The sequence below is a fragment of the Chelmon rostratus genome, chromosome 11 (assembly GCF_017976325.1).
Source record: "Chelmon rostratus isolate fCheRos1 chromosome 11, fCheRos1.pri, whole genome shotgun sequence".
NCBI lineage: Eukaryota > Metazoa > Chordata > Actinopteri > Chaetodontiformes > Chaetodontidae > Chelmon > Chelmon rostratus.
In genome coordinates, this window is record NC_055668.1 from 12,777,904 (window position 1) to 12,800,020 (window position 22,117).

Consider the following 22,117-nt stretch of genomic DNA (forward strand, 5'->3'; position numbering starts at 1 on the left):
TCTGTGGCCTTCATTCATCCATCACATCAAGGGCTTTCTGAACGCAGAGCTCCTACAAGCAATTAATGCCACTGAGCTCCAGCGCTGGGTGCTGCTCAGTGTAAAGGCTGCCTTGAGGCGCAGACCACAGAGGTCACAAAGCACTTCCTATACCTCACCCTGGTAGTAGAAGCAGCAGACAGGCATTGAGGCGGTGTCAAATCAAGATAAAACTTTAATAAACCAACAAGAGCAGTTTTCTCCGCATAGTGTGGCCCACGCAGCCACTGATTGCACAGAAGGTTTGATTTCATTCATACAGCGGAGAGATTTCCTGTGTCCTCAGCAGAGGTGAGGAGTAGTTCAGCAAGAGATTTATAGAGTTTATGGAAAAATCCCACTTCATCTTTTCAAACAGACTATCTTACAAAGGTATTTGACCAGAAATCGTTGCCCAGCAGATCAGTGGAAGGTTAGCGGTACGTCTCCTGTGTAGTAAAGAAGACGTTACGCACTTTTCTTGCTGTGAAGTTCCGCTTTGCACTGATAGGGAAAGGTAGAGGGTAGCTCTGAGTCACAGTCCAGGCCAGGCAAAGTGTTTTCTTTGGCTCCAGTCAGAATGGGTAACTTGGGGGGAAAGTACACTATCCCACGATATGCCATGACATGTTGTACTTTCCTTTATATTGCAAACATAAACATGTTTTAAAGGCAAAATCAAACTGGAGTTTACTTCATCTGTTGCTCAAAGGCTGGCTTTCTCTTGAAAGGCGTGCAGGGGGGATATTTAAATGACTTAGATGCATACATGTGCACACACACACACACGTTTTTTTTTCTCTGACTGCCGAACACTTTCACTCAATCACGTTTCATGTTTCCTGAAAGCTTTTTCATGCCTGCTGCCTTAAAGGCACATCAAACTGACATAACAACGTCCATGTGAATCTGAGAACTGCATTTCAAGTTGAATCTGTGGTTTTATGCCCTATAAAACTGATATTTTATAGAGCATAAAGTATCGTTGGCTGGATGAGACCCTTTTGGCATGACAGCTATAACAAATACCGCAAGGCATGGGCCTTTTTTCTGTACAAGCAAAAAGTACAAGGATGATGGCAGATAAAAGTGTAAATGCCAGATTCAGCATCTATTAACCAGGCATCTCTTCACCTCATGGCTCCAGAACTCCAGTGTGGTGTGGCTCTGGGCCACAGGGCTATAAGAGAGATGAGATAATCTGGCAATGGTGGAGGTCCACTGCGGAGAGTGTATTGTCTGTGATGAAGCTAATAAAGTACAGCCATGCTGTCTGATCCTTGATATTTGGCCCAGGTCCAGAGCGGGCATACTGCTCTTGTCTCTCCACTTATCGTCTCCTCTCTGCCCCCTCCAAACTGTGACAGGAGGGCTTCCAGGATCAGCTTTGATCAGTGTCTGCCTGTCATTCAGCATTAGTCACCCCAGGAGCGGGGAGTCCTCCCTGGGCCCGGGATGGACCGGAGAAGGGCTGGATCCTGAATGGAAGGGCCCATGGCTGTGGAACAATCAGCTCTGTGTGGCACAGCAGACGTCTGGGTGTTAGCAGACATACTCTGGTGTGTGCCACATGTCTCACCCCTGACACTGTCATGACCCAATCTGTGCTCCCCTTACAGCTTTATCTCCCTAATAAGGCCCCACAACTCTATTAAAAAGGATGTGTTGGTGAGATCATAGCTACTACTGACACTTACACATGCTCATTTCACGATGATTTAATTGATATTTAATGAGTTTTCCAGGGAAGAACTCCTAAAAATAGTGAGGGCATCAAGTTATACTCATTGCATCCAGAAGACATACAGATTCAGTGTTTCTATTCCAACAAATTAGCTTATTTCCCATTCCATTAGAATAACCATGCTAACGACTTGTTGGACAGAATATTGTTCTTGCTCCAGGCTTATTTAGCTGCCAAGCATGACATCAGATGTCTCCTGTTCAAATCTATCATCTGCCTCTACCTCACGTCTGAGGTAGATCACGTAGAGGGGAGCACTGAAGGAGGAGTGTGCATTTGTGTGAGTGTTCAGACATACACGTTTTCCTAGCAGAGCCTCAAGGTCACTGGAACTTTTCCCTCGACTCCCATGGTTTGGATGCTTTTACGTTGAATGGGAGGATTGTGAAGTCAGTCTGTGGTGGTATGAGAGGTTAAACAACGGACATAATGTGAAGACCTCATGGTCCATGGCCGCGGCCTTGGGAGCAGTCACGAGTGCAACACAAGCACGCACAGACACACCCGCATGTGCACACACTCGGCGCGCGCACACACACGCTGTAACATCTGACACCGCTTCCCCGCTGCTCCCACCGTGTCAGGAGGGGAAGCCCATTCATTTCAGAAAAATGCCTTGTGAATCAGAAAGACCGAGGTCTCAGTTTACACGGAGACTGAACGTTAACAGCTTGTGTCCGCAACATCCGAAACCATTCATAAATAATATTTCTATTTTACATGCAAAAGGCTATGATAAGGTGGGCCGGGACCATCGATCATGAAGCGATGTAGGCTCCATTGACCCGTAAATGTAAGGTAACATGAAATTCGACATTGTTCACTTTAACCACACAGTCGTCAGACGTCTGAAACTTTAGCAGCTAATGACTTATTCTGCACAATCTGCTGCATTCCATCTGGTGGCTCCCTACCACTCAGTAGCAGTCGCACAACTAGCAGACATATCAGTTATCACAACCCTTTTAGCATTTCCTGTTCACACGCCAAAAGTTGAGCTTCGTCCAGAGGCAATCTATCATTGACATTTATGTTTTTGTATAGACACACACTCACATGCACATGCACACACACAGTAGAGTCAAAATGGGGGGAAAGCTGCAGAGAAAATATCAAATGGAGCCACCTGCAAAGAGAAGTGGGTATGAAAGGTAAAGGAAGAAAGACAAAAAGCTGACAGTCAAAGTAAGTAATAATCAAACATGCAGGGTGGACAAGAAAACAACATTAGACTATTACTAATTCAGCAAGTAAGCTTATTCAAATAAGTCTTAATAACACTGTACAACTGCAAAGTGTTCACAATGCCTATATCCTGAAACAGTGAAAGAAAGGGACCTTAGGCTGTCAAAGAGGAGAAGAATAAGCACCCAGCACCTGGCAAAGTACAGATTTTATTAAGGTTAAAACAAAGCACAGATTCTTGATTTATTTCTTTATTTTCTTATTTTATGTAATTACCTGCTTGATGACACTGAAAGTAAAGAATTAATATGTGCTTTCCCATGTTATTACATTGTGCAATATTGATTTTTTTCATAATCATTCATTTTATTAAACAGCATAACTCACCATGCACACTTTTTCTAAAACGGCTTCTTCCGGTTACATTGTGCTGCTGCTCCCTTGTGTTAATTAAAACACAAGGTCCCCCCCTGTCTTCTAGTCTTATGCCAGAATGGAAGCAATAACGTGGTGAAACCTGAAGGTTCACTTTGTTTAAAACCAGGAAGTCATCAACACAGGGCCTTCATATTAATTGAATCTGCGTTCCTGTGAGATTGGCCACCGCTGCTCTGGCCTTGACCTTACAGCAGGCTTTCTAGGGCTGACAACATACATGGGTCTCACTCTCTCATACTGTATATTTATACTGCGGGCTGACCTGCCTGTAACTCCACCAGAGACAATAGATCCTATTAGACTCAATGGTTGAAATGTTTGCTCTTGTGTCAACGATTGCCAGAATCATGAAATATCAAACTGATTCAACATGACTTTAAAATACAACAGCATGTTTCTTTTCAATCTCTGCTTCCTTGACTTTCATTAATCAGTCACTTACCACTACCGGGCTTTTCTCTTCCTGAAACCCACTAACATGACATCACTGGGGTAATGGTCACGTCTAATTAGAGCCCGGACAGCGACAGGAGGCCTGAACCCCCACTAATGGGAAATAGATATCACAGTTATTACTCTGCAAGGAGGGTAAATTTATTGGGAAATATCACACACCGCCTCACTAAATGATGGAGACAGAGGCAAATTAGAGCAAGGGTCAATCTGACATGCATCAAGTTATGAAAAGACCCTGCCATTATATTCCCAACACGTATTACATATCTGCTTTCTTTAGAGAGCCAGAGCGCTGGGATAACAGGCTTTTCTTTTAAGGAACCTTGAGGCCATTGGGCAAAAGTCAGCCCAACAGAAACAAACCCCATGTAAATCTCAGCAGGATATTGTACTGAATGTGTGTGGGCATATCACATTCTGGTTAAACACTCATGCATGCGTGCACGAAATTAACACATCTCACTGAAGAAATACACTCCGGCTATTCTTCCCATCTCAGGACTCGAGTTAAAAACACACAAAACATGAAGTGAGGAGGAAGTGACAAATAAGTGCCCTTTGATTTGTTTTACAGTTAAAATACTCCTGCTCATTCCCAAGTGTTTCGTCTGTCTTCTGTCAATATTATGAAACCTGCTGCAATTCCCACTCCACAAATAAAACCTCAAATTTCACTTGAATTTTAGGATAAAATTAAAAAAACACAGTACAGTCCAACATTCCCATCTTTGTTTGACACAGTCATCTACCAAAGGCACAGTCAGCCAGGCCCCATTGTGAAATCCGAATAATTAAGGGATTTAGCCAATCAATCTCCCAGTGCAATTTCCTCCATCCTGGCTCCAGCCCAATGGGGTTTAAGGGCAGCCTGTGGAGGTGAAGGTCACGGGCCTATGGGACGTGTTCAGGAAGTAGCAGCACACAGTGCAGCCTGTAATGAATATCATGGGCGTCAGAGTAAACACAACACCAGCAGTCACAGCTCAAATCACACTCTCTCTAGAATATTCTGCATTCCCAGTTAACACTGCGCACTCAGTTACTTCAGTGTCTGAGCGCAGAGCCGCTTGCTTTCCACTGTCTGTAAAATAAGTCTCAATGGAGACGATGTTGTATGAATGGATAAGCAATAACTGACCGGCGTTTTTATGGTATTGGAAATAAGGCTTCGGTGGAGGCAGTTAAAGTTGGCGCCGCAGTTGGTTTTTGCACAGAAACACAACAACATGAACGTGAACCACAATAAATAATAAGCTATTAGCCGTTAGCGGAGGCACATAGCACGACATTGATGTTTCTGTGAATAACACGGTCATTGAGAGATGGAGAGACATGAAACAAAGGCTGTATGTCAGACCCGGGAAAGGACATCAATCCTGCAAGTGTTTGACACACACACACACACACACACACACACATGCACACACACATATTCCATTTATTTTCCTTAATCACCGATCGGCCCGCCTGTCAAGTGGTTTGAGCCCCGCTCAGAGAAAATACTCAGTCAGTCACTGAGATCTTAAGCACAATGTGTCTCTCTATACCTCGCCATGGGCTGTGAAGACAGAAATGAGCCGAAAATTAATCTGAACCAGTCAGATGTCAATTCCAGATGAAATAATACACTCGTTGTACTGTGGGATGAGTTTTCCATTCAAATGTCAGGATGTCGCGTGAGGAGCATGTGAGAAATCAGGTTCTGTCCTCAAATTTTGAACCTTGGTTTACAAGAAGACGTCCACCGCTGCCTTCTGAAATCGCACGGCCACCTGTGTGTTCAGGAGTCTTCTATCAAAGGCGACGAGCCAGAGGAGAAAGAAAACCCCAAAACACAAAACTATTTATTGAGACAAATTCAGAGCAGGAAGGGAAATATTTGGTTAGCTCGGCGGCGAACGGTCGGCGGTGTTGGAGCAGTCCATGGTTGAAGTGGGGGGGAACAGCCGGCCCTTTGTTTGCGGACAGAATGGTGCACTCCGTGGGGTCACTGCAGGAGGCCCAACATCACAGACGCAAGCACACACACATTCTCCCTCTCTCACACGCATGCATGCACGCACATATACACACACACACACACACACACACACACACACACGTTTGCCTGCACATGCATGCACACTCACACAAAAACCATAACATTCCTCTGCTTCTATGAATGTTTTATTAACCATGTGAATGGGTCACAGAGTTACACCCCCTAGCATAACTATAGTCTCCATAGTCACACACACAAAAACACACCCCTGCTCTTTCTCACACTCACACACCTACCTACCAGGAGTGGATGACATTCACACGGTGGGATTCCTGGTCTTTCATAACCCTCCAACCTGTGTCTCCTTGTTAAGTCACACTGCCTGAATCTGGCCAAAAACCATGAATCTCCAGTTGTGGGCAGTCTGTGTTTACTAGACACTTGTATCATGTGTCCTGGTATCAGACTTTGGCTGAAGCAGGACATTATTTACCACAACTAAGCATTAAAGGATTAGTTTACCCAATTCCTCCCAAAAACATATTTCCTCACTTAGTTGTATTTAGCCATGCAAATAGTTCTGGTTTTATTCGCTGTTTCTAACATTTCTTCCACCAGTCCAATGGAATTGTGTTTGTGGTGATTATAGCATTCAAACATTACATTTCAAAGATTCAACACTGAAATAAACTCACGGACGGCATGCTGTGGTCATTATCTAGAGAAATCTGAATACTGTTTCTGGAAGGAGATGTTGATTTTTTTTTTTTAAATCTAATTTTAGCACCACAAGAACGATGCCGTTGACCTCAGCTGTACCGAGCATGAAGCACAAATCTCAAAGTTATGAGATTTTGAGATATCTCTGTCTTAAAAGCCCCAACAAATAGAAAAATGCACATGCGCATGACAAAGATGTCAGCAGACGGTTAGCTTAGCTTAGCATAAAGCGTAAAAACAACATTTTGGTTTTAACGGGGGCAGGGTTGGAAATACAGGTGAGATGAGCTACAGGGAACTTGGCTCCCCTGAAAGAGACATGAGAAATCCTCATTTGAGAAAATTAAGGGGAGGTGATAATAGTAACGCACCTGTCAATGTGCATATTTCTTCATAACAATGCATAACAATTTCCAATCATTTGTGACTAATGTACACAATGCTGTCTATTCCCACTAAGGCCATCCGTAGAAAAATAGGGCTCCCCTGAAAGCCACAGTGTAATTCGAACACTGAACGGGGGGCCATGTGCTGGACTACTTCTTGGCCTCATCAGCGACTCTCGGATTCTCCTCAGGTTGTGAGACCTCATGTTGACGACAAGACACCAGGAAGCCACTGCAAACAGAAATAGTTACAGCACACAATTAAAACTGCAACTTCTTTTTACAGAATTTAGGCAAAAATGTCTTTGTTTGGGCAGCTGTCCCCCCTGCTTCCAGTTTTTATGCTAAGCTAAGATAATTGCCATGCTGGCCTCAGCCTTATATTAAGCATGAGAGTGGCATCAATCTTCTTATCTAACTCTCACCATGAAAGTGAGTGAATATTTCCCATAATCCTTTTTTTCAGAATTACGGTGACATGACCCTTTAATGAAGTGCAGCCAAGAAAGCGAGACAGATAATTCCTAAAACAATGCAGTGATTTAGATGTGGCAGCAGTTTTCAGCTGGATGTTTGTGTCTGCTCAACAGGATCCCAGAAGTCTTAAAACAGCCCTTAAACTGACTTTGGCGTTTTCCGCTAAGGTCCCTACATTTCCGAGTGACCTCTGGTACGTGACAGTGTGACCTGTTATTTTGTCCACCCGTAAAATATTCCTGGGGTACACAGGAAAGTCACTTATAGCAGCTGTAAACATCCTGGAGGATACACAACATGAGAACATTTGGCTCAAACAACCCCCTCTTTATTTTTATGAGCACAAGACATTGCCAGTTAGTCCGTCCCCCATACGTGCACAGCGCTGTTCTTTTTGGATAAACCATGGCAACATCAGTCGCCGGAGGATGACTGGCCAATAGTCGATCCATACCAAATCCTGTGTGCCCACACACAAACATCTATCAGACCCCCCGCTGCTGAGCTCTGGAAACAGAAAGTCTTACCCAATACCATGCAAAGGTGTTAAACTAGGAGCATTTCCAGAACCAACCATCAGTCCTTGCACCACACACAGACACACACACACAAGCGGGCATGTTAATTCCTCACGCTCCTTCCTACCCCCACAGAGAGCAGAGCACAGCTCCTGTTTGCTTTGGATGGCCCTACGAGGGGACCTCCGTGTTGAACAAACTGTAACACACCGCGTCCCTGTAACACAGCCCGACTGGTCAGACACGACCGGCTTCGCAGTGCGGAGCTGCTGCAGAGATCAGTGGGCAGTAGCAACTCACAAGACCTGGATTGTAGCGCTGTCATTCAAACCGTGCAACGCCAAATCACATTCTGTCCTACAAGCCTTGAGTCAGTGCATGTACTAATATATCAGTTGTGCAACAGCCTACATTGCATCCATCTGGTCATTTCTGTTTCGTGTCTCTTTCAGCTCTGTGGTGCACTGACGCACGCTGTGTATCACGGTGGCTGCAGTTTGAGCTGTCCTTTTAGTTTGATTTCTGATTCTAAAGATCACATTGCTGCATGTCCACACTTGGCTTGAAAGTGTCTGCTATGCATCTGATGTGGCTGTATTTATCAAAATCAAAATGTGTGGGATTCTGATCTCAGTGTGAGCCTGACTGCTTCCACATGTGCCTTTGAAGATCCAATAGCAACATAAGCAAAAATCCGGCTTTTTGTTCGCTAGGGCCTGTCACTTAATACGGCCGTGCTTCAGACTGAAACATTAAAGTCGTACTGAAGTGACACGTGTAACCATAGCTTATGATTATCAGCCTGGATGAGATCTCTTGAGGAGAGCCTTTACCAGCCTCTTTCCTGCTGTTTTTTTTAATCTTGTTTGATCTAGTCATAGCGATGCTGCTGTCCTCACAGTCACGATGGAGAGAGGAACATTATTGTGGATAATGCCCAACATTAATCTCACACTGCCCTACATAGTCAGGGTTAGAAGTCAAAGCCATTTCATGTTGTCGTCCTCATGCTTGAACTTGTGTCAGGCCGTCTCCTCCCCAGGACTATTTCTTATGACCCTAACGACCTGGTTTCAGATATCACTTCAACTCTCACTCTCTCCCTGCTCACACATACATTGATTTTGTGGTATTTCAGTACAAACCCCTGCATTTTGTTCAATAGATAATGACTCAAGCTGCTCGATCTGTGTAAAATATCTCCTTGTTTATTTCCATGTGCAGCTTCATAAAACAGATAACGAGATAATCTCATGTTGTCAGAAAGACAAGGGGGTTTTAATGGCTTGTTAATAACAGAGAAAGACAGTTCCCTGTTGGGCAATTATTATTTGGTTTCCAAATGTCATTACTTGCAAAGAAGCAACTGTATATCTTTCGATATCTGTTTGTGTATCCAGGGGGTTTTGTTTTAGAGAGTGGTCATTCTCAAATGCCACTCTGAATTCTCACTGGATTTCTCACAGTGTTTTTCAAAGACGACACTCAGCCAAGTGGAAAACAGTGCTGCGTGTATTCAAACAGATAACCACAACAATTAATCATATTTTGTTTTTCAACAGAGACGCGGTATGGGAAAAGGCAGAGCATGAATGTGTTTGTGTGCTATGACAAAACCATAGAGCATGCCACTTTAGCCGACTCCCTCATAATGCTCCTCCGCTACCTCACACACACACACACACACACACACACACACACACACACACACACACACACACAGACATACTTCCAAACACATCTCCAGAATAGTCCAGATTTAAGACCTGTCATTGCTGTGGAAAGGAGTGAAAAGGAGTATCCTGTGGGGCCCTTGGGGGCCAGAAAGGTACTATGTGGCTGTGTATGTGTGCTCGTGCATGCATGTGTGCCTGTGAGTGTGCGTATGTGCGTGTGTGTGTGTGTGTGTGTGTGTGTTTGTGTGTGTGTGTGTGTGTGTGTGTGTAGTGGCAGAGAGTGACCCGAGGGGCCCAGCTAGTTACAGCCTCTCTGCTGGAGACCACCACTTCCACAAAACAAGCATTGTTGGTACAGAGCTCCAGACACCAGAGACACACACTGGAAACAACTCCGATGCACACACACACACACACACACACACATGCAAAAATACATACACACCAGAGACAACTGAACTGAGTTTGAAACTATTGATCCCAGCAGAGATCGGGTTCTCCATGAGTAAAATCACTGCGAGTCCCTCGAAAGAGTCTTACCTCACATCCACACCATAACCTTTGGCTACAAAACTTTCTCCCTCTCTCTCTCTCTCTCTCTCACACACACACACACACACACACACACACACAACACACTGTACAAAATGTGGATCGCTGTCGCTAACAATAGCCCTTGGGTGGTTTGTCAGACTATTATTGTAGGTGTTTCTATGCTAATTAGGTGTGACTGAGAGCATGTCAGAAGCAGTTACTGGAAATAATGTGGTGAGCTGGAAACTGTGAGGTAGAATTACTTTGCCTGCAAAGAGAAAAAAAGCACAGTTTGTTGAGTTTCAACAGTGGCTTTGTCTGACCAGTGCTAAACAAATGAGTGCTGCTCTGAAACACTGCCCCAAAGCCACTGGATCAATGTTATTGCTCCACCAATGGAAAACAACATAAGGAAGACATCATCATCATCAACATCATCATCATCAAAGAGGGAAGAAGGGGGGGTCAGCATCATGACCTCCACTTCTGGCTGTGTGCTCTGCAGAGACCTCGTTGGCTGACTGGAGTATACGTCAGCGCCGCTCTACTATAACCCCCTGAAGCCTCTGGCGGTCACACAGACGCAAGGGTAAAAGTAGCAGCTCCAACTGTTGCCCGGACTAACCCGCTCAGCATCCGCGTCCCACACAGTCTGACACAGAGGAGCGAGACGGCTCGCCGAGCACGACGCGGAGAGAGGAGAGGTGGAACATTTACGCACAGCCTCTTTTTAGTCTGGAGTGATTTGGCGCGTCCTGAAAGCCCACCTTGGATAGTTTTCAGCATTTTTCTGCACTTTTTGCCTCTTGGATTTTTATTTTGTCCTCGTTTCAGCGCTTAAATGCCAGCTTTAACTATGATTTCGTCGCACCTGTTGCTGTTGATGTTCAACTGTTTCCTGGGTGCTGCGTCAGTTAGGACCATGAAGGGGGGCTCTGGGAGCGCACAGGACAGTGGCTTCCTCCAGTCCTCGTCGGACCCTTTTTCGGATGATCCGGATCAAGACATGGTCTCCCAGCACATGTCCAAACTGTACGAGAAATACAACAGGGAAAACAGCCTCACTGAGGGAAATACTGTCAGGAGTTTCAGAGCCAGCCAAGGTGTGTGAACGCATTGATTAACCTGCATACAATGCGCAATCGACACGTGCAGTCTCCTGAAAAAGCGCTCAAATGCAACAATTTCGATTTTATTATGGAATCAAAAAGAAAAAGATAGCGTTGTGTGACATTAGTGCATCAGTAAGCCGACGCAAAAAGCAACAATATAAATGTCAGGAGTCGTCACACAGCTCCCCTGATCCTCTGGCTATTAAAAGTCCAAGCGCTCATGGGGCTGCATGGCTCGGTCAGACGCTCTAAATAGGTAGGATTGTTTTGGAACAGTCTGAGAATGCATTTAAATGATTTTGGGACGCTGTGGGCACATTGTGTTTGCGGCAGCAGCTGTGCCCCTTCTGCGCGGTGCCTGAGCAATTACCGCAGACGGACGCGCAATATGCGCAAGAATGCATGCGATTCCCTGCGAGCAATGCGCAGCTTCCATACAGTGAAACCTCAGCGGCGGTAACGTCGCTGTAGTGGCTTCTGTGTTCCTGTTGCGGCGACATGACATGTGTGACTCCGCGTCCTGGAGTCAGGGAGGCTTACAGCGCAGTCCTTCCTCTCTGCCTGATGCTGTTTTTACAAACACAACTCATAGACATTTATATCCCGCATAGTTCTCAGATGGCCTATCATAACACGTGTGTATTTTTACTGCAGGGCCAGAGTGTAATCCAAGAAGAGATGTAAGAGCGTTTTCACAACAATATAAGATCTGTTAAAACAGTTGATTATGTCTTGGTGTCTGGGCAGACAGTGCTGGCTGTATTAGGCTTAAGGGGAAGCTTTAAACGAAACTGAGGTAAGCATTTCCATATGCAGGCTGAATCCGAGGTAATGTATATCTCTTGAGTCAGTCCATACTTCCGCTGAACTCTTATACAATGAACAATAACTCTGCTGTTGAAGTTAATGTTCATCATGAATATGTAGCTCTTTGCCCACCCCACCTCCAGATCCCCAGAGTCTGGTTCCTCTTAAGGGCACCTTCTGCAGTCCTGCTTAGGCATCCCAGCCGCACAGCTTAGCCATGTAACACAGAACAACAACTGCAGCAGGAGTGTTTTTGGTGCAATTTGATGCCTTTTTTTCCGAATCCCTTTCCTTCCTCCCTTTCAAGTAGGAGATCATTATCAAATTGGTTCCTTTCCAGTCATTCCTTCTTCTGAAATTACTAATAAATAATAGTGAAAGCTCAAAAGGCAAAATTAAAATAAGGTTACCAGTATCCTACGTTGGCAAACACTTCCATCATCCAATCATGTTGAATATTTCAGCCCTTCAGTGTGGATCTGTAACCAAAGAACAATGGAACGTAGAAATTTATCCTCTTCAGGAACACAGAAGCACCTCTGAGCTGCAAAACTGTGCATTCAACTTTTTTATTGAGAATCAGAGGCAAATCTTTTAGGATAATTTTTGATTTTACAAACATCATTCTATCGATTTGAAAAAAAAAAAGTCTTCATTATCAGGTTGTTCACCTGACCTTCTGACACTGATTGATTGATTGTCTTTGCAGACTCCTCTGACCACAGGACGGTGTACCGGCTAAACCTTACAACCCTCCAGGACTCAGAGGTCATCCTCTCGGCCACATTCCACTTCCTGCTCGATCGGCGCCCTCATCAGAAACCCTGGTTCTGTAAACGCTTCAGAAGCCCGTCCTGCCGCTCCTCAGCCGTCCACCCTTCTCCGTCCATCAGCCTCCTCCTTCGCTCTGTCTCCTCTGGGTCAGAGGTCAGATCGGGGTCAATGGGGTCATTTCTAGGCAACGTGACCTTCCACCCCCACAGGAGAGGGGTGTGGCAGATGAAAGATGTGACCCAGGTCATAAAGGAGGCACAGGACAAGGGTCATCTCCTGGTGTCAGTGGAGTTGGATTTAGGACGGCAGTACCAGAGGAAATCAGAGGAGGCGCTGTCTGCAGGTGGCCTGCCCTACCTGTTACTGTATGCAAATGACCAAGCCTTGGCAGAGCCCAACAGCGTGGCTGCAAGCCTTCAGAGATATGACCCGTTCAGCGAAGGAGGAGAGCCCTTACATTCTTCACAGCTCCTGCACAGACCTAACTCCTCACCAGAGTTGAAAGGACGCGTGAGAAGGGAAGCAACTCTGCTCTCTGACCCCATTCAGAACAATGAGCTGCCTGAGGTTGACTACAGGCCTGATGGATACAGGAAGGATGACCTTTGGGAGAGCACTTGGTACCTGGCGCTCAAACCCAAGCCTAAATCAGGAAAGAAGGAAAAGAAGAGAAAGAGCCAGGAGGAAGAGGGAGTGACGGTGCAAGGTAGAGGAGCACGAGATGAAGAAGAGCCTCTGGTTCTCGAGGAAGGAGAAGGAACATCGCAGGGGCGCAAACCTGACGACACGAATGTGAAAAAACTCAAAGATAGCCGCGTGCTGACTGTTGGCGATGGTCGAAAGCACGAGCGGAGGAATGAGGGAAAGGATGGAAAAAAGCACAAGGGGAGCGCGAACTCTCAGTCACCTGTGCTGAGTTTTGATGAACAAACCATGCGTAAAGCCAGGAGGAGGCAGTGGGGGGACAACCAGCACAGGGGCTGCTCCAGGAGGAACCTCAGAGTGGATTTTGCAGACATTGGCTGGAGCGAGTGGGTCATAGCGCCCAAGGCCTTTGATGCCTACTACTGCGCTGGCACATGTGGATTTCCCATGCCCAAGGTACGAGCGTTACACTCTACAACAGGCGTGTGAAACTCATTCCATAAAGGGCCGTGTGGCTGCAGGTTTTTGTTCCAACCAAGGAGGAGCACAACAAGCCAACCAATCAACATCAAGGGATCACTTAGTTATCAGCTGAAGACTGAGATCAGCTGATTAATTGATTCCAGCCAGGTGTGCTCCTCCTTGGTTGGAACGAAAACCTGCAGCCACACGGCCCTTTATGAAATGAGTTTGACATGCCTGCTCTACAACATCTCATTTGGTTCCAAAATGCCGTTAGCAAGTTATATTGAGTAACTGTAGTGTGTTGTTCTTTTCCTTTTTATTCATTTTCTCCTTTGCACGCCTCTCCTCCACTCAAACCTATCCCAGGTGGCGAGGCCATCTAACCACGCCACCATCCAGAGCATAGTCCGAGCCGTCGGGATCATCCCCGGAGTTCCTGAGCCCTGCTGCGTCCCAGAAAAGATGAGTCCTCTGGCTGTTCTCTACCAGGATGAATCCAGGAACCCAGTGCTCAAGGTTTACCCCAATATGTCCGTCCAGTCCTGCTCCTGCAGATAGGAAGGGGAGGGCAAGGGGGGCAGAGGATGAAACAGGCTGGATGTGGAGAGAAACAGAAAACAGGACTAATGGAGACAGAACCATACCTCTGTTTGTCAAGTGGTTTCTTGATACTAAGAAACAAAGTCACTTTGGCCGTCGTTATTCCTGGAGGAACATAGGCTGTAGAGAAATCACTTCCATCTCTTCTGCCCTGCGGCAGCAGACTTGAAGAGACACATTGTCTGGCGGCTGCCTTAGCAAGAGGAACAGAGTCGCACATGTAAAGTCCGGGCTCCTCATGTCCAAGATGCCCAGTTGTTTCGATCCTGCCCTTGAGATAATATTGAGGATTTCATGGGCAGGAGCATTTAAGGGATGTTTTCCTTTCATCGCAGAACTTTTTCAAACAGCTCACAGTGAGTTTGTGTTCATGTTTTCTTTGGACACAAAGGCTCTAAATAAAAGACTTTATCATTTTGTCATCGGGCAGCTCACACAGTCAGGGAGATTATGAGACACATTTCTACATTTTTACATGCTGTGTGCAGCTGCTCTTACTTTTAAGATAATCATATGCCACACTGTACATACATGCAAAGTTAATTTGTTTGCGAGACAGGAAGATTATTTTACATACTTGCTCTGTATATCTTTAAAAGGAAATATCCAATGGATTGTAGAGAGCATCTGGAATTCATTCACACCCACCAACCCCCTCATAACTCTTCAAGAATGTTATATTGAAACCAGAAATATTTTTCTATTTTGAATGTGAAACTTGGTTAAAAATAATTTGTCATGGTTACTAGGTCATGTATTACTATATTTTAGATGAGATGGTCTCTTGTACATGTGTATTGTTTAAATTATGAAAAGGTAACCTTCTATAAATTAGAATAAAAAAGTAATTTAATCCCAGGCTCTTGCTGGAATATTATTGTTTCATACACTTTGTGTTATTCTTGGTCGTTGCTGCATATAACGCTTGATTCTTGGGGGAACTTTTCTTGTTAAAACAAACCTAAAGGGGCACCACTGTTCCAAAATAACTTAGGACAAAAGCAGGAAGGTTCCACTCAAAGATAACCAACATTCCCCTAAAGCCCCTTGAACCCATTATTACCCCACACCAAAGGCTCAGACGTCCGTTGTCCAGCATATAATGTGACTGATGCAGTTGTTGTGGGTTAATGGTTGATGGAGGAAGCAGGCACGCACCTATTAGGACGTCAGCCACTGGAACTTCAAAACATTATGCACCCCACCCCCTCGAGCGCAGGATGTTCTCCTCAACCACTTTAACTCGACCTCTTGTCGCCTTCATTCACAAGAGGAAGACGGTGAGCCATGTGGTGCCTAAACAGTGTGTCAAGCTGACAGTGAAATGACAGAGGGAACTTTTTGATTATCAACCCATTACGCTGCGGCTGCTTTTGCCTTGAGCCTGAAAAAGTTGGCACAGAGCTCCACATCTGTTTGCAACAGCAGAAGGCTCTGAAGTTTGCCAAGACTGGACAGTAATTTTGTCTCAAAGAAAGAGACATTTAGTAACCGCTTACGGGGGAAAAGGAACAAAAGGCTGGGCCCTGATGTTGTTTATTGTAAAGAATAATGCTGTAAGTCTTTTGGCTTGCAATTGTGCAGGGAGAGCTAAAAAAAGAACAGTCAGTCGCCTGTCATCATCTCTAAAAACGAACTGTGCCACCTCCCTGCTGTCTGCATTGCTTTGTCCATCACATATACATAGACTACAAGACAGTATTCAGCCTCTTTCAAAGTTGTTGTGTTTTATTGTCTTACAGTAATGAGTCAAAGGGGATTTAATGTTTCTGCAAATGTGGCATTGACTCAACAAAATCTGGACCTTTAGGAAACAGGTGTACTTCTGCTGCAGTCAGTTTATCTCATTGTCGACACAACGTGTGACTCCATTTAACTAATAATGTGAAACCAACTCTGTGCGCCACACACTGATGATTTAGATGCATGTGTGTGGGGGGGAGGTGATTTGCAAACATATATTTTGTATTTCATATTTGTAATTGATTTAGATCAATTTGTAGAGACCTGCTTCCACTCGGATATAAAAGGGTCTTATTTTCTGTTGATCAGTGTTAAAAATCCACATTAAATCTCTGACATCTGATTTAATGTTGTAAAACAATAAAACATGAAACATTCCAAGAAGGGCGAATACTGTGTGTATTAGACCAGTAACTATAATAAAAAAGGGAAATCTAATCATTTTACCTACGTAACATAAACCATGTTAAACCCTATTTTGCCATTTATCATTATAAGAATTAAACTGATTTTTTTTTTGTAAAAGAGATTTTCAAGAGACACTGTGGAGTATTCACTGACATTATGTGCTGCTGTTTTACTGTGACATGATGATGTGAGATGATAAGCAGTATCACAACCCTAAAAGGATTATCTTTAATCCATATTTGAGGATGCCGGAGAGAGACAGATGAGGGCAGAGAGACATATCTGAAATACCAAATGCATGATTTACTTTTCTCCACTTTGAACAAGTGGAAATGTTCAGCAACAACAAGCCGTTTTTACGAATGCAGCCTTTACGGGGTCTAACCTCCATTTATATTATGATGATGACCGTAATTGCGGTTATTATAAATCATGTTTACATTAATAGATGTTTTAGCTTCAAAGTAGGTCGGCCCAATTGTAACGAACACATGCAGGTTCATTTTTTCCCTCATTTCCTGACTGATCCCTTTTACAGTCTGGACCCACAGTCTGCTATTACAAAGTGAACCCCATGTCAACCGCAATCACAGTCACGGGAGAGCACTTACAATGGTCAATTCCAGCCGAGAAAACCACACTAGTCTCGGCTCGTGTTCAGAGCCCAGTGCCTAAAAGCCAAAACCAAACGAGACCAAGCGGGGAACCAAGAACAATATTTGTTTTTCCACATGATGACTGTTCAATTAAAGGAGAGCAATACGGCCATTATTAGACAACAGAGGATTTTCTGTGTCTGGGCTGAAATGGCTCTTTCCTCACATGGTCACTGAGCTCAGAGAACTGTTCACTGGGACGTAGCTTCAACAGAGTGTGCCTCTTAATCACCCATTTAATCATGTGGGCCGCTGGGTATTTTGCTTTAAAATCTTATTTTTCCTTTGGAGAGTGGGGGGAAAAACTTTTACCAGTTTCCAAATAACTTTTAGAACTTTTATTCAGCCAAGGAGTTCATTTCAGACTGGAAACAAATATTATTTGGGCAACCAAAAGATAAATGAGGGTTTAAAACTCAATGAAAGATTATAAACATGTTGCAGTGTGTTTGCTCTCATTGTCAAATGTTTGTACGGTGCAGTTTTCGTGCCTTGTGTAGGTTTCAGTACCGCTGGTAAAACAGAGCAAAACGTCTATGAAAGAAACCTCTTATATTTAGTATTAATGAAGTCCCTGCAGGCCCCCTCTGATAGTCTGTGGTATGAAGATAGTGGGCAGATAAACTCTGTTACTCAAATAAAAGTAGATAACAGCAGTGTGGGCGGGTTTCCATCCCTGCTTACGTTACAGAGTGACTGAGCAGGGTTGAGGCTTGACTTTCCCATGAACTTCATGCCTTCTTCCCGCCTCATTTACCTGCAACAGAGACGGCTATTTATGTCCATCTGTCGGCAGCCTGACCTGAATGGGACGCAGTATTGGTGGAGGAGCATAAAGTCACAAATTCAAAGCAGTGGGCTTCTGTGGACCCCATCCAGGTCTGCAGATGAACGATAAGCATGAAACTTTGATTTCTGGAGCAGCGGCCTGGAATCAAACTCTTATTGTTTCAGCTTTTCAAACAGCTTGTGGAAATGTTGGATGAGATGACAAACAGCTATTGTATGGATGCATCAAATTGTGAGTGAGAGCAGAGTGAGAATAAAAAGATGTTCATTTCCATCCATAAATTCACGCACTGTGCTTCCTTTCTATAAACGACTCAATCCTGGTATCATTCAGGACAGTCTAATGACAAAGTGAACATGTGTGATGCTCATTGTTCTGCTGAATAGTCTGCAGAGGGGAAAAAATTGAGAAAAGTTGGACACAGTCGCCGCCTATTGGAGCAGACAAACACTGGCACCCTCTCAGGCTTGAACCAATGATGGTGGAAGAAAAAACTCGACACGTCTGTTTCATTCTCATAACTTTAGATTTCAAAACGAATGTGCAAACACACTCAAGTCACATCTCTTGTACAAATCAAAGCAGAGAGAAGCCGATAAATAAAAGAGGATTGCGTCGAGACGTGTGACAATCGTGAGCTGTCCTCGAGATCTCTCGCCTTTCTTCCCTCCTGAGTTCCGTAAGGCACAAAATAATTATCAACCTAACACACAGGGCTATTGGACAGACAACAAACTGCAGTGGGATCAGCTTACACGCACCTCTATCGTCATCTAGTGGACGAGCTGCGGCGGCCACGTGTGTCCGTTTTGCTATTTTCTACCTACATTCACTGTGATACAGCAAAGTCTCGCTGTGGATCTAAACCTGTTAAATACGAGCATCGTTTAGCAAATAAATACAGTTTTTTTTGTGTGTGTCCCTTCTTGTCTCAGTTATGCGAGGTCATATGTCTGGACAGGTGGTGCCGCTCTCGGAAGTATTCGTGGCAGATCGGGCAGGTGAGTTTCTCCTCCCTCCTCCTCCTCACCTGGGACTCCGCCGCGAACTCCTTCTTGTGGTGAGAGCGCATGTGGAAAACAAGGTCGGAGGTCATGCGGAAGGACAGGTTGCACTTGGCGCACCAGTTCTGCACCGAGACGCCGAATGAGGTGAAAGTCGGCGGGAGGATCGTGAGGGAAGATGTGGTCTGCAGCTGGACGCCAACGTTCCTGGACCAGTGCTCCGGCGCGTAGTGGAAAGCATTGTTTAACGCAACCGGGGAGGGTACGGTCTGTATGTCACCGCTCAGGATGTTGGACGCCATCAGGTTGTTGTATCCCATAACAGTCCTGGAGGGAAAGGGGTCAGTCATCTCCTCTAGGCGGCTAGAGGGGGCTGTTGAAGCGCTGCTGTGATGCGACTGGGGGTTAATGGGAGAAGGTCTTTTACTCGGTTTGCAGAAAGCGCTTTTCTGCTCGCCCTGACTGTTGGACAGGACCAGAGAAAATGCGCTGCTGCTGCTGCCTGAGTGCACACCAGAACTCTCGCCTGTCTCCGACCGTGCCTCCATCTCTCTGCCGTGCGTAAAAGTCCCTTTCATTTCCCTCGCCTCAGCAAAACCATCATTCTTACATCCCAAATGATCCGGTTTGACCTTGTCGGCTTTCAGTTTCCCCACAGAGGCAGGTGCATCCCCCGCTGCCTGGTCGTAGCCCTTACTCAGCTGTGTAATATTGTCATCATTTGAAATGTTCGTTTTTTCCAACAGAACCGTTTTACGCGCTTTGGGATAAAGACTTTCCTCGTATTTCCTTCTCTTGGGGGAAATCTCCGCGTCCTCGCTGCTGCCAGATTTTCTGTGTTCCAAATCTCTGGCGATGTTGTGGAAATCTGTCACTCGATGTTGCCTCTTAATTTCCACTTGCTTGTGCTCGTAAACCTCGCGGCTCCAGGCGTCGCTCTTGACTTGAGTACACAGGAATCGGCAGTGAGCCAGGAAGGGATACTCATTCTTGAAGACCTGGTGACATCTTCCACATTTGAACGCTGAAAGAGACAAAAAATAAAAAAATCACACGACGTGACCATGCGCAGAAAAATCAGTGTATAACATAAACAGTTCAAGCAAACACACATAATGACAGCCTACATTCTGGAATAAAACAAAATCAACTTTTGCTGAGACGCTGCAGTAGAGCGGTTTTCTCGTTAACGTCCATGTTTCTGTAAGTATCCTGACCTCGCGCTCGCTTCACAGAGCTGTGCCTCACCTTCACTCGATCCCCTTGTCATGTCTGTGAAGCCCAGCAGGTGGGACAGCTCCTGGTCATACCACACCAGCAACTCTTCCTCCTGCTGGATGTCCCTGGTGGTCCGCACATACAGCTGACCTGCTTTAAGGAAGGCCTCCGTGTTCTGCTCCTCTTCATTGCGCGCAGCCTGCACGAGCCGCAGCCAGGACAGCACGAGCGCAGAATTACGCATGGCCTCGGGGTCCACCTGTTGACAGGAATCATTGACGTTAAACTCGAGATCTCAGATTATTACCATTTCCTACAAGCGTGGTATTAATAAACATAATTAAAACTCCAATATTGGCAGGGGCCACTTAAACCTTTTAAATGATCTAATCCACGTTTTTAAATGTTACTTTCATTGATATAATAACCAAGACAGCAGCTTCGTGACAAACAAAAAATGCAGATGAATAGCATGAAAATGTAGTCATATAAAATAAAAAACAGGGTAAAACAGAATTGTAAATTCAATCAAAATTAAAATAAAATAAATTTAGTGTCCAAAACACCCTGTTCATGAAACCACCAGGCGCATCACCCCCATCGAGTTATATCTCTGAAGTGTCCATGTTTAATGACAGCTGAGCACAAAATTGCACAACTCACCCTGAACACGTAGGATTTGGCTCTCTTGTCGCAGGATTTCTGCGCTATGAAGGCGATGGTGTCGTAGAAAGTGTTTTGGAGCAAACATGGGCCGAAGCACGTGCCCGCGGGGATGCTGCGCGTAACGACCACACTGGTGTAGAGATCCGCTGGGTGCTGGAGGAATTTACTGTCCCCGGTCCAGATGGAGCGAGGCAGGAAAGTCTGATCCATCGTTAAACTGTGAGAAAACACAACGAGGATTATTAGTCGGAGAGCAGGTAAACAATTGGCTGTATTGTTTTATCGTGCAGAGTTGTTATTATGTCAAGTCAAAGGTAAAATCGCGAGGCCTGACTTGATCTTTAATAGAATAAGACTAAAGTCCTGAGACCTGTAACAACTAATACACATTTTATTTTATGTTTTAACCAAGTAAAATAATTGAATGAATGAATGGCTAAATAAAAATAAATACAGGTTTTAGTAGTCGAGCATGCCGTCAGCCGATTTGGACTCAGATGCTCTAAACACGCTGCACCGTCTTCCACGCAATGTTGACAAAAATTATTTATACAAGAGCTCTTTATGGTTTTCCGCTAAAGTAACGCGTCCCAACCGCGTTGCAGGCGCAGCCGGTGTCGAGGCAAAATGATTTCTAACGTCCTTTGTCTCAGTTTTTCAGTCGGTTTCTCCTTTTGTCTCCCCATCTGCCGTAGAGCCCAACTGCCTCCTCTGTGCGCACGATAAGTTCGATATGTTTATTTTCTAATTTATTAACAGCATTACGCACAAATAGCACGCGAGTATTGATTTCCCCCCTCTCTGGTCAATAAAAAGTATCGGTTGTTTGATGTGCCTTCTTTAAAAATATTGACTGTTGACCGCGCAGCATCACCACAGAGTAACCTGGTGCCAGGCTGGAAATGCCAGTCCTCCTCGTGAGAATAACAGCATATGAGAGAAAAAACGTGTGTCCCTGTGATCATCGCGTCGCATGAGGACTCACCCGCCGGACATTGAGGAGGATGTTTGCGCCGTGTGGCAGCAAGTTGCAGCAGGTGCAGTGGACCTCGGCAGCGATGCCCTCTCGCTTCTTGGTGATGAGTTACTTATCCGA

The 22,117-nt window shown here is 45.0% G+C and overlaps 2 protein-coding genes across 2 annotated transcripts; one reads left to right on the forward strand and one right to left on the reverse strand.

Moving 5' to 3' along the window:
* Positions 1-10,615: 10,615 nt before the first annotated feature.
* gdf10a (growth differentiation factor 10a) lies at positions 10,616-16,758 on the forward strand. Its single transcript, XM_041947633.1, has 3 exons — positions 10,616-11,236; positions 12,762-13,927; positions 14,303-16,758. The coding sequence occupies exons 1-3, from the start codon at positions 10,975-10,977 to the stop codon at positions 14,492-14,494; spliced, it is 1,620 nt and encodes a 539-aa protein (XP_041803567.1). The 5' UTR covers positions 10,616-10,974; the 3' UTR covers positions 14,495-16,758.
* A 2,306-nt stretch (positions 16,759-19,064) lies between these two features.
* Positions 19,065-22,117, reverse strand: prdm8 (PR domain containing 8). The gene is made up of 4 exons (XM_041948081.1): positions 22,007-22,117; positions 21,019-21,238; positions 20,386-20,614; positions 19,065-20,161 (listed from the first exon to the last, which is right to left on the reverse strand). Exons 1-4 carry the CDS (start codon positions 22,015-22,017, stop codon positions 19,065-19,067), a joined length of 1,557 nt encoding a protein of 518 aa, XP_041804015.1. The 5' UTR covers positions 22,018-22,117.